Here is a 13,321-nt window from a genome sequence, read left to right as displayed (position 1 = left end):
TTTTAAAAAAACAAAAAAAAACAGACAAAGTGAAATATATATATGTTCCTTTATTAGCATTACTACATAGGTATTTCTAAATGGGTTTATTGCTGCATGTGTATCAAACATTCTGTACATCTATACTTTTACAAATGTTAGATCAATTAATAGAACCATTGTCATCAACACCAAATGACACCTTTTCAGTTTCCCCCATTTCCAGTCATGATGACGTCTCTTTTGGTCCTGCAATTGCATAATAGACAAAATACTTACAGAATTAACAAGACTTGGTTTTTAAACTGAATCACATAATATATGAACATTTTTTTAACCCCCATTAACTGAGAATTTAAAAAAGGGAGAGCATTAAAAAGGTTTAGTTGAACTGTCTCTGCTTTAAACGTCATTGTCCATTTTCCACTGTGTTCTAACAGAAGTGCCACATAGCGTTACAACTAAAGAAAGACGTTTCAGACCAGACACCTGGATGGTATAATGGCTCTCAGTCTGTTTCATAAGCTCCGCCTGTCCGTCCAGGCTGCTGGGAGACACTCAGGCCTCAGTAGTAGGAGCTCAGGTGAGAATGCGTTGCCGGGTGCCTCGGCATTGGAGACCCGGGATACATGGGGCTGCTCGTTGAGTTCCAGTAAGTCGTAGGGGGCCCGAAAAAATTCCCTGGGGACACGGGCATGGGCGCGGCATGCGTGCCCATGAAGTTCATTTTGGGCTGGTGGCTGTGGTAAGACTGGGCGTAGGACACCTCCGTCTGGTACTTGACGACGCTTCCCTCCGCCGCATGGTTCTGGTGGGCCTGCGAGATGCCCTGGAAGTCGAACTTGTAGGCGTAGCGTTTGCCGTGCACCTTGGTCATGATGTTCTTGTCGTAGTAGTAACGCAGGGCGCGGCTCAGCTTGTCGTAGTTCATGTTGGGCTTGCTCTTCCTCTCGCCCCAGCGTTTCGCCACCTCGTCCGGGTCGGTCATCTTGAACTCTCCGTTGGTGCCCTCCCAGGTGATGATGCTGGAGTTGTTGCTGTCTGACAACAGCTCCAGCAGGAACTGCCACAGCTGGATCTGTCCGGAGCCTGGGGGGAGACAGGGTTAAAGGGATTGGTGCCTCATTGAAGGGCAAGACAGCTGTTTGTTTCTGAATTGCTCCTCTTAAGAGGACTGCTGTTAAAGGGTGAATTCATGCACACATCCAGGGTTATAGCAGACAGACAAATTACACTCCTACTCCTTTATCTTGATGTTTCATCACCATATACAACTTCTTGTGGATTGTTTACTAGAATCGTGTCATATGGGTGTTTATGGCTGAGGGTATGCATCATAAAACCTTAAAACCTCTAGGAATATACAGTAAACAGGAATGAACAGTCTGTGGTTTTACTTCTGCAAATGTGACCTTTTCACTGTGTGCCATGGAGAGAGAGGGAGAACTGGCAAAAACCTACCCACAGGCCTGTGAGCGCTGGGGTCAGACAGCTTGTACGAACTGTGTTTGCCTGTCTGGTTCTTGGAGTGGATGGGCTGGTCTTCTGTTAGGGGACAGAAGTCATTCTGGTCAACAGGACAATTCAGCTGTTTTCACCTGGTCTTGCTTGATGGTCCGAATGTAAAAATCAGAAATCTACGTGGTCGATTTTATCGATGTTCCATCCAAGACAGGAAATATGTTATTCAATATTAATTGTTGGCTTTTTAAAGAATACCTCGGCCCTCCCCATTTTTCTCAGATTCACTCTCCTGAGTTACAGTTCATGACGCTAAAGCAGACAGCGTAAAGGTCACATTTGCCCTCGGTTTCACCAGTTTAACATGATGCATTTTGGGTATGCTCTCACCTGGATTGGCTAGACGACTGCTGATGGGGCCTAATGCCTGGTATGGGTCTGCAAGAAAATGTAGGTTTGAAAATGTTAGATTGGTCAATAAAAAAATTCTTGTCTTGACTGTATTACAAAGGTTACACCACTGTTAAAACAGACAAGCATTGGGAAAGAAGAGAAAGTTGTGTGCATGCACCTTGCACTACTCTCGGGGGAGGCTCTGTGACTCTGGTGAGGTGTTGTTGCTCCATAGGAGAACCTAAATACAAAGAAGATGATTGAGCTCCACCAAAACATCACATCAACAAACTTTTTTCATTTACCGTATTTTACTGTGATGCGCTTCTTCCGCCACTAATAGGGCTACTATCTTATACAATCGTCCATGTTAACCGATATGCCTTTGCTGTCACATTAAATGTCTGACACTGAAATTACGTGTGATTTTTGTTGTACCTTTGGGTACTGCAGGTGGCATTTGACTTGATGACCAGCTGTTCCTCCTGTTGATCTCCTCAAAGCTGTTCTCTGCTCCAAAAGAGAGCATTAGAATGGAACTTAGTTCACAGGGGGCTTTAAAGCACAGGCAGACAGACAGGGCAGCAGTAACGGAAGGAAGGACCCCCATAAATGGACCCTCAAAAAGATTGATTAGTAGCAGTCCAAAAAGACAAAGGAGAGCTGAAGATGATCCAGCATTCTTGGGGTTAGTGTCCTTTCATCCAGACCACCTCTGTGGTACTAGACTGTCAATTGTGTCCCAAAGCGGGACCCATAGCCAACACTTCCTCTGCCTGTGCAGCTGTTTCCTGTCTGAAACTGTCTGTTGAGTCGTGGACGCAGCAGTGTCATCAACTTAGGGCCACACTGCCACGAAACTTTAAAGAACTCTAAACTCTCTACTCTATACTCTTTTTTTTAATCTAGGCTGTTAATCTCTGTGGTTGCTAGCTCGAGGTTCTTTACGCCTTCTGGACTGTTCACTTAGTCTCTATGTTCTTGGTAATGCAGATCTTTTTTCATTGGCTTGAAATAGATGTTGTACCTGGTGTGAGTGAAATGTCTTACCTGATTTAACCTGTAGTCTGGGCTGTTGCTGTGTGTTGCTGGTTGGAGTTGTGGGGTAGGAGAATGTAGGGCTGCCTTAAAGGAGGATACAGAAAAATAGGGGTTACAGTTCATCTCTATGAAAATAACACACGTTTAAAAGGCAGGGCTGGCAAAGGCAGCTCAGTTCTGATATTGTTTTCACTGAATGGTCTTTTAAATGATCATATTAGATCTTTTTCAGAGATGATCTGGTTGGTCAAAATCTTGATTGTTCTGCCTGTCTGGAAGCAGCCGGTGCGTCCCAGGCTGGAACCCTTACTCTGTCGGAGGTAGTTGAGGTGGCCGAGCAGGATGTCTGTGTTGTAGGCGGACGTGAGGCGCATCATATCCTCCTTGGTCATCTTGCAGAGGGCCTTTCCTTCCAGCGTGTGAAAATGCATGACGTCCACCTCCTCCAGGCCATACTCCTTGATGGCCCAGTCCAGCCACTGGCGTACGTGGTCCTGGGACCACACCTCAGGGTCTGGAAGAGGAAGAGCAGAACAAGAGAGAGTGAAGAGGGAGTTGAGGTTTTCAGACCCAAAGTCTTATCACTTTAAGAATGTGTTTAAAAATAATAAAGCAGAACCCAAGGAAAATTTAAATCGTTTTGTTCTCAAAGAAAATGAACAGTATTTTAAATCTAGTCAAAAAGGTCAGTTACAACCCCAAAGGGCCTCATGTAACTCATTAATCCCCCAAATGATCCGATGATAGTTCGCAACACCTAGCTTCTGTCTGTTCTCTACGGTCTCCATTGTCCTTGTTCAACTCTGCTCTGATGTAACATCCGTGTATTATCGTGGAGTCTAAAATAACTTGGCATGTGTGACTCATTCAGTAAGAATCAAGCCTTGTATTCTCATATGTTTTTTTGTAAAGCAATGTCTTAAACATGACAAGAGAATGTAATCTTTAGAATCACCTAACAATGACTAATTGGCTAGATTCCATTCTAAGAACACATTTCCAGTCTCCAGAATATGCTCTTACTAGCTGACTCCCAGAGGAGGGATGCTAACAGGACAGGTAAAGAAAATGTGAACACCATCTTAGCCTGTTCATCCCTCCAGGTCCAAGTGTGTTTTTGGCAGAATCTGGGCCTGTCCCTAACGGGTGTTTTAGCAACTCACCTGCGGGTACTATGACCCTCTTCTCCTCCGTGGCGCTGTTGGGCGGGGTGGCGGTCTGCGGGCTGGTGCGGGGCTCTGGGTACGAGGTCTGGTAGGCCAGCTGGTCGTTGCTGCTCATGTGTCGGGAGCGCTTGGTCACACTGCAGTCCACAGGGGACTGACGGCTGCAGGGAGGAGAGGAAAAGGTGGATCAGTAACAACCTGTGTTAATGCTCACTCTAAATGAGTGGTGATGTGGTAATAACGCTAGTAATAATACTGTTGTAATGAAAGATAACTGAGTCATGATTAAAACTAAACAATTGGTAATGTTGTAATAATCCCTCTAAATTTGTGGTGTTGTATTAATGAAAACTCTATGAGTGGCAATGAAATATTGACAACTCTAAATGACTGGTAATGTCATAATGATAACTATGGCGTAATAATAACTCTAAATGACTGGCGATGTCATAATGATAACAATGGCGTAATAATAACTCTAAATGACTGGCGATGTCATAATGATAACGATGGCGTAATAATAACTCTAAATGACTGGCGATGTCATAATGATAACGATGGCGTAATAATAACTCTAAATGACTGGCGATGTCATAATGATAACTATGGCATAATAATAACTCTAAATGACTGGTGATGTCATAATGATAACAATGGCGTAATAATAACTCTAAATGACTGCCGATGTCATAATGATAAATATGGTGTAATAATAACTCTAAATGACTGGCGATGTCATAATGATAACGATGGCGTAATAATAACTCTAAATGACTGGCGATGTCATAATGATAACGATGGCGTAATAATAACTCTAAATGACTGGCGATGTCATAATGATAACGATGGCGTAATAATAACTCTAAATGACTGGCGATGTCATAATGATAACTATGGCATAATAATAACTCTAAATGACTGGTGATGTCATAATGATAACAATGGCGTAATAATAACTCTAAATGACTGCCGATGTCATAATGATAAATATGGTGTAATAATAACTCTAAATGACTGGTCATGTCATAATGATAACTATGGCATAATAGTAACTCTAAACAAGTGGTGATGTTGTATTGATAACTGTGTGGTAATGTTGTAATATTAGCTTTAAATTAGTGATGATGCAGTAACAATAGCTGGGTGGTAGTGTTGCAATGAATCAGTTGTAATGTGGCTTTGATAACTCCAAACGAGTGATGTTGTAATAATACTGCCAAATGAGTGATGTAATAATAACTCCAAATGAGTAGTGATGTAATGATAACGCCAAATGAGTGGTGATGTTGCAATGATAACTCCAAATGAGTGGTGATGTTATAAAGATAACTCCAAATGAGTGGTGATGTTATAATGATAACTCCAAATGAGTGGTGATGTTGTAATGATAACTCCAAATGAGTGGTGATGTTATAACGATAACTCCAAATGAGTGGTGATGTTATAATGATAACTCCAAATGAGTGGTGATGTTGTAATGATAACTCCAAATGAGTGGTGATGTTGTAATGATAACTCCAAATGTGTGGTGATGTTATAATGATAAGTCCAAATGAGTGGTGATGTTGTATTGATAACTCCAAATGAAGGATGATGTTGCATTGATAACTGATCACCCTGCTGCACCTCCCCCACCTGGTTCCATTAATGTGCTCTCCTCTCTTCCCAGTGTTCTGAGCGCCCGGCCCGGCCCACTCGACCTCGGTGGGCTCTTGGCTCTCTTCAGATGCCTGACTGAAACCTCCAGGTGACGTCATCTCCCCCTTCATGTGCATGCTCGGGCCAGCAGTGAAGGGCGGCTCGAAAATGGACTGGTCCTCGCTCACCACGGACAGCGCTTCCTGCCAGCACAGTGGAATCAGCCATTACGGTAAGTATGGGACACAACAAGTCATGTGATGCTGGTAGACAGGAAACTGGCCACACCTCAGAGATTTCACACATTAGGTTGAATGGAACACGCCAAACCAGAATTCAAACCCCTCGTGAGTTTTGTTCCATTGATGAAGGATTTAATAACACCTGTTCGTTTGTTTCTTTTAAGTTGTCAGGGAATCTTCAGAATGGGTGTGATTGGGTGTTATTGTGGGCTTGGGAAACGTTGAAGCCTGCGGAGCCTGTGTCCGATTGCGGCATAGAGCCTAAACACCACTGACTTTATTGAATCAGTCCAGTATCGCCGTGTCTGACTGCGGTTACACAGGGTGCCCTTATGACAAAATGAGAGCTTCAGGGATCTTTGTTACAGTTTTCATTGGTTGGGAATGGACTTTTGGTGAGAGAGGTGGGGGGCGATTGGTGGAGTTAGATCAAGATTTGTGAAGCTTTCTTTGTGCTGCTTCCTGTGTTTAACGCTGACAAAGGCCTCAAACTCCAAACCATTCTTCAAGATGGCACTCCTCTAACCGTATGTGCGTGCGTTTGTGTGTGTGGGTGGGGGTGTTATGTCTAAGCAGTGGGTAAGGGTTAAGGATGGATAGGCCTTGTTTTTCAGTCTGTACGCAGGTGTGTGTGTGTGTGTGCGTGTGTGTGTGTAGGTCTGAGCTGGAGTAAATGTGTGTTTGTTTAGAGGAGCTGAGTATTGTCTTTGCTGCTTGTACGTCAGTGCTGTGCTTTTTCGGTGGCCCACAGGAAATCTGGACCCCATGTGCAGAGAAACCTTTTGGCACAGGCCAAGGGGATAGGAAACAAGGGGGGGCCATGGTGTAAAAATGTGGGTCATTTAAAGCCGAAAACAACCTAGGGCTGATGGAGGTAGGGGGAGCAGGGTCCAGCACAGCAGGAAGAAGACGCAGCCTTGATTGAAGTTCTAAGTGCCGCTCTTCCATTGTCTGTTTTATTTTTGATCAGTCGTTACACAACCATTGTTAAGTGTGTTTTGATGCATAGTACACAATTAGTGGTATTTCCTTCTCCTCACTAACACTGATGCCTCATCACAGGACTGTTAGCTCTGGTGAAATTGTAGCTTAATAACACTATTACTCTGTCAGAAGGACTTATATTATTGTATTGCTGGCGTTGATGTGCCAGTCCGTGTAATATGTCTGCATTCAATCGTAGAAGAACGACTGAATCCATCGCTCCTGCGCACTTCCCTCCCTGGTCATTATCCCCCTCCCCCCTCCCCCCTCCCATGTGCCTCTTTCTGTCTATTTATCTCTCCTCTTTCCTTCTCTCTCCTCTCCCTTCTTCCTCTGTCTCTTTGCTTTCTCTGTCATACTCATTCTCCTCCCTGTCGTGTTGTGGGGAGGCCCTGACTCAGTGCAGAAGTGAAACAGAAGTCTGAGCTGAGAAGAGGATGAGAGGCCGAGCAACAACGACTCATGCAGAGGGTCAGCAGGAACGCCATTCACATATGGCGTGATGTAATATGTTAGGCTTTGGAGCCATTTGATAAGTTCAATTTACTTTTTGTTTTTCAGTAGGTTCACCCGCTGTTTCAATGGTACATTTGTAAATTCAAAGACACAAGCTCATACTCTCTCCCTCCCTCCCTCTCCCTATCTCCACCTCTCCCCCTCTAGCTTACAAACTGACACATATACCGAATGTGGCCTGACCGCCAGTGCCACAACTGACTTCCTGTTCAATGAGTTTCGTAGCAGCTAAGCCCTGTTGCTGAGGGACACTAAAAAACAGCTTGGAAAACAATTTTGCATGTATCATCTCGTTGCTAGCACACATTATTTAAATACATCTGTTCTGCTGTCAGAGTTTTAAATCTGTCTTCTCAGCATCTTTGAATGTTATCACAATAAAGGCGAGGGGGCATTTTTATCTAAGGTTCATACCGAATGTTCTTCGCCTACTTAAAGCCTGATATTACCATTTAAAAAGGTATTACCAATGTAGAAAAGTCTGTGAAAACAACATACCAAAAACAACTCAACCATAGAGTCAGAACTTCGGTTTGCAGGTTTTAAGTTTGTTTTCTCAGGTTCAGCTGCGTATTCGTTGATGGTTAGCAGCACATCAGATAATCATCCTAGGAATCAGCCAGTGCGGTGCAGCTTACACAGTTCACAGAAACCAAAGTAACCGACAGAAACACAGAATTGTACCACCATCTAAATCCAACCGTTTGGAAACTCAAGAACATCTAGTGCAAAAACACAGAACTAAACAAAAATGCAGACGAAACCAAATTTACATTTAAGGACGTTTACGCAAGGATCCAAACTGAAATGCTTTACCATTGACAATGCAACAACAATGTCCGTAAAGACATGCTTTCCACTGCTGCTTTCTCCTAGTTCCTATATATCCTTGATGTACAAGGCAGATCTATTACTGAAGCTTTAGAGGTAGAGGTGCTAGGAAGAATCCTTTAGTTTGCAACTCTGGCAGAACCATTCGGTTTAAAAAATCTAACCCTGAGAAATCCCTTTACAAGGGTCTTTAAAAAACTTAGTAAAAATTCAACATTGTTCAAGGGAGTGTTTACATCTTTAACCTTCGATATAATGTGTGGTAGAAGTGGCAGCCTATTTATTTGTTCTCATTTATTTTAAACACTATTTGGTGATGTTGCGATGTGCACAAATTCGATGATGTCCAATTCACTATAACTGCCTTCCTTATTGCAGCCAGTTCTCTGCATGTTCGAGAGAGTTGAAGATCAAGGAATGTGTCCTAAGAGGCACATCTCTACAAACTGTTCAACTTTTTATCACACTGAATACTCAATCAGGTAAACAACAAGTATTACCGCTTGAAGGACAGTGCAAATTAGAATGTCCTTCACTATTTACTCATGAAAATTCTTAAATATTCTCATAAACTGCTGTAAGCTTCATTGAAGCAACAGAACTGTCAGTGTACAATCTTTTTATAGGTGTATATATATATATACACACATAATATTTTCAGGCTTTCATGCTTTATTAGACAAAAGAGTTTTGCTGAAAGAACAGTAGGTCCGATTCAACCGCAAACTGCAGCAATACATGTGCACCAACGCAGTGGCCTAAACCACTGGAACACCCTAGGCCAATCAGGGCTCAGTGTTAACAGGTGATGACAATACAACAGAACAGCCGGAATTACATTTATTCAATGATTTGTCCAAACACCAAACCTGTACTAAGCCATGCCTCCAATTCATGGTTCCTCAAGAAACCCAATGCAACATTGAACTATTAACCATAGCTCCAAGATCAACTAACCAAAAGTGCAAAATGAACCATTGACTGGTGATCTCCTAGATCTCTTGGGCTCTATATGATTGTAGTCAAAAAAGAAAAGGCATTACAGTGTGTGCCAAATTCACATAGTTAGACTCACTTTTGTACCACAACATTGCTGAATTTGAATGTTCTATCAGTAATTTTGCTTTGGTAGTGCATAAGCATAGAAATAAAAATACCTTGTAGACCCCTTAGGGTTGCAACGCCTCGTTGCTTTTTTCCAAAGCGACTTTTTAATGCAAAAAAACTGAAAGTTGTCACTAGGCTATAATTTACATAAATAACAAACATAAATAACATAAACATAAATAAATTACGAAATTATAGCCAATTGACATCCATCAATAACTAGCCAATATACAAATTGTTTTGCTTGCAACATACAGATGATCACTAATTCTTCATGGCCATTCGTGTAACTGGTAAAATGTGACAAACTCTGTCCTCAACATAGTGTAGAGGCCAGGAAAGCAGAAGTAGGGGTTAAGCCAAGTTGATTTTGCAAAGGCCCGCAGCTGCTGCGCCTTCTACTGCAAAAAAAACTTGATGTGGTTTTCACAACATTTAATATGGCAACACCATGGCTTCTGTGTAATTTTTGGACAATAGAAACAAAACGCCTCTAGCATAGGCTACTCGTGGGGTATTCGTATGTTCGTTTTGGTTATAAACAGAGTTCATTTATTCACACAAAACAATGCAGTGCCTCGATACTTCTAATGACTTGATTCTGTTTTGCAAAGTCTTTGTTGCCTTTTTCGTGTTGAGGGAACGGAAATGTGTGCGGAAAGTCTGAGGTTTGAGACAGGAAGCCTGCAGAGTTCAGATAACGACACCTGACAAGCGCCCCCTTTGCAGTTTAGGCTACTATAAATTATTCTTTAAATAGCTTTATCATACATTAAAACAAATATATTGGTATTTTACCAAATATTAATGTTTCATGTTTAGTTTAAAAGTGTTAATGCGCATTTGTGTATTTGTTTGCGCACCGTATCTGTGTTTCTAAATTGTTTCCTAAAACATAGTAACATACATTTTCAATTATCAGAATTACCATTGATTTCAATCCAAACGGTTTAGACCTAAAAACACACCATTTATTTATTATTTTAAATCGTTATATATTTCGGGATATGATTTGTCTCCCACGGGGATCTGCGTGCTAACATTTATTTGTCCAAACAATAAATATTAATTAAGTTATAATAAAACTGTAAACTGAATCGCCTGTTGCAAGTCTTAAGCAGGTTTTGAAATATCCTCAACACCGTAACCCAACCAATTTTAAAATCTTGACATTTATTTGGTTTAGTTCATTATCCTTTTTTGACATTTCGTTCTGCGAATGGCATTCGCTGAATTGATCATGGTCTGTAACCTTATTAGGAGATCATCTTTTATTTTATTTTATATTTTCTCAAAGGTCAAGTACCTTGCTCTTTTATCTAACCTAGTGAATTACCAAAATGGTTTCGTTACATTATTATTATTTTAACTGTGTGATTAAAATAGAATAGACGAATGCTTTGGCCCATGCACTAAAATTAATGAAAAAGACTGTAAATAACTGTTAATGTAGCTGTTGAAAACTAATAAAAAATATTGACTTTTCCAATCGTACATTTTCTTTCTCAAACTTTGCAGACAGTTTAGGAGCCTGGAAATCATTACAAACATTAGTATTTCTTGTTGGCAAAACCCGCGAGGCTATTGTTTTTAACCAAACCTTTAACGAATTGTTCATCAAAATTAAAATATTATAATTAAATAGTAAATAGTCCCATAAACAGTTATGCATATGTTGTGGTGATGATGATGTTGAAAGGTAATTTAAATCTGAAATACCAGTTTCCTCACGAATTTTGATCCTCCAACTCTATGGAAAGTGGACTCTTATTCCAAAAACCTTCCATGGCGCCAAAGACACCTGCGGTGAAGGCGCTCCAGAAAAGTTATCCAGGTCAGGACTGGTTATTCTGCTTAACGTGTTTATTTTCTGTAGACTGTATCATCGAGTCAAGTGCATCACTTCTTCTTTAAATTCTCGTTAACTTTATTTAGGCTAGCATTGCGTTAAGTGGTTTTCACCCATCAACGTCTGCTTACATCTTGATGAAACAAATTAAAATCGCGAGTTTTGCGCACCCCGTTTTAAGCCTTCTGGACACCATTTAGTTTTTATCTGAGTGTAAAGATGTAGTGGTTACTTGTGTTATTAAAGAGCCGACATACAACCACGAACGGGAAGGAAGAGGAAATTTTGTACAAGAAGGAAAGAGTGGGGACCTCGCATCACCGCCTTGACTCTCTCACTCAGCAAACAGAGACCTGCTAACCGACTCAGTGGGTGGCTGCGTATCGTTTTCACAAGCGAGATTAAAACGAGATCAAACGCCTACCTTTATCGTACAGTCCATTGTAGCAGTCACTTAGTCGTTGTTTCTTATGTAGTCATTTAAACACGTTATAACTAGTATGGATAACCTTACTGAATAGCATCAACCCATGCACAGGCGCATTTACGCTTTGGCGCAAAACATTGCAGCAACAATTCTCGCTCAGACCATAACCGGATGGCAGCTTTTTTTCTCTCTCTCTCTCTAAATTGGGAAGTGAAGTCACTCTAACAACGCATTAAGGCTGGGTCCCTACTGGTGAAACGAATTACTTTTACATTTCTTAGAAAATTGCACAGATAAATCTATAAGCCTACTGACGATTGATGACAGTCTTCCTCATCTGTCTGTGGGGAAAGCAGATTAAGCGGATGATTGGCTGTGTAGCAATTTGCAAACCTCAAGTTTATTCTCTGCGTATCACTGGTCCAAAAGGGTTTTTAGAAATGTGTTGGCATCACACATGAAGACACATTGCATGATGCGCTGACTATACTACGAATTTGACGTAACAGGCAACTACAGTTTGTAATTAATTGCAATGTTGAGGTACATTGTTTTTAGTCAAAATAATATTGCTTATGCCACTTTCTAAACTTGAATATCCTCACCAAAATAACCATAGTGGTAAGGAACGTTGTACAGCCTTCCTGTAGTCTTTCTAAATATGACTCCGGATATTGCACCTCATGTCAAAAAAATCTCTGACCGCAAACTTGCACGCTGTGATAAAAACAACCTCATCACAAAGTATGCTATAAAATAACACCAAGTTCCCCTTAGCAAGGTGTCTGATCATTAAACGACAAATCACCATCTACCGATGATATAGGAAAATGCATCTTTTAAGACGTTATTTTTTTATGCTGCTATACAGGTCTACTGGTTTAAAGGATGGGGTCTATTCGTTAGCTTAGCTGAACCATTTCGTTGAGGTTGAAGTGGCCTCTTAAGTTAAATAAATAATAAAAAATATGATTCAGTATTAATTTAAATCATTTAATATACTTAGTATTGTCTATGGAAAAAAATCTTTGCAAAAACCCATACCCTCAATTAGGCCTAACCTGGCATGCATCTAGACTTTAGTTGGCTTTCAATTTTTTTTATAAAAACATAAATAGGTGAGCTTAACTCACGCGCTGATGCAATATACAAAAAATATCCCTGTATTTATTGACTATGTATTTATTCTTAAAATATTTTAAAAGTTAGGCTAGTAATTCATCTTTAAATTATTCTGATGTTTTTCAATGTGTCGTTAGGTTATTCAGCTAGTAAATACGTTGAGTTGATGTTAGACTCATCAATAGACCGGCCAGGAGGTTGTGTAACTCGAACCCTGATGTGTCCTTGTCTGGAGACGGGACTCCCAATCACGACTCGTCTCCCACACACGACTTGGAAGCTCACTTTTCCAGATGTATTTTTTTCTTTGCCGGGGAAATTTGGGGTGTTTGTTTACACAAGGCTCTTGTGCCTCCTTATCTACTCAGACCACTCACGCCGTGATTTCAGAGTTCTTCAGCATGTAGTTTACGGTCTATTGTTCTGTCGTATGGCTTCTAAAGATATGCTCACGGCCTCCCAGCTCATTAGGCTATAACCAACATGCAAGTTCAGATTTTCAAACACCCTCATCCAGTCTCTGGCCCCCGCCCTATGGGTTTGTGCTTATAGTCAGCGTTGCCAA

At 41.1% G+C, this 13,321-nt stretch overlaps 1 protein-coding gene across 3 annotated transcripts; it reads right to left on the bottom strand.

The window, feature by feature from the left end:
* Positions 1–30: 30 nt before the first annotated feature.
* On the bottom strand, positions 31–11,799 carry fli1rs (Fli-1 proto-oncogene, ETS transcription factor-related sequence). Of its 3 annotated transcripts, none has more exons than XM_010905721.4 (10): positions 11,632–11,799; positions 5,676–5,881; positions 4,038–4,201; positions 3,185–3,388; positions 2,884–2,958; positions 2,272–2,343; positions 2,012–2,074; positions 1,831–1,878; positions 1,441–1,524; positions 31–1,068 (listed from the first exon to the last, which is right to left on the bottom strand). In XM_010905721.4, exons 1-10 carry the CDS (start codon positions 11,647–11,649, stop codon positions 545–547), a joined length of 1,458 nt encoding a protein of 485 aa, XP_010904023.1. In that variant the 5' UTR covers positions 11,650–11,799; the 3' UTR covers positions 31–544. The 3 variants fall into 3 exon arrangements, with proteins under 3 accessions (XP_010904023.1, XP_010904024.1, XP_010904025.1); XM_010905722.4 differs by lacking the exon at positions 11,632–11,799 and adding an exon at positions 11,078–11,486; XM_010905723.4 differs by lacking the exon at positions 1,441–1,524.
* Between the last annotated feature and the right edge of the window lie 1,522 nt (positions 11,800–13,321).

This window comes from Esox lucius, chromosome 20 (genome assembly GCF_011004845.1).
Source record: "Esox lucius isolate fEsoLuc1 chromosome 20, fEsoLuc1.pri, whole genome shotgun sequence".
In the NCBI taxonomy this organism is placed as follows: Eukaryota; Metazoa; Chordata; class Actinopteri; order Esociformes; family Esocidae; genus Esox; species Esox lucius.
Note: the sequence above shows the minus strand (reverse complement) of the source record. Positions and strands in the feature narration are given on the sequence as shown.

Bases quoted from the DNA above. Each gene is read 5' to 3' on its own strand.
- fli1rs (XM_010905721.4), bottom strand. The intron at 3,389-4,037 runs GTGAGTTGCTAA...TTCCTCTTCCAG, and splicing joins GAGGGTCATAGTACCCGCAG to ACCCTGAGGTGTGGTCCCAG. The intron at 1,069-1,440 runs GTAGGTTTTTGC...GTCTCCCCCCAG, and splicing joins CAGCGCTCACAGGCCTGTGG to GCTCCGGACAGATCCAGCTG.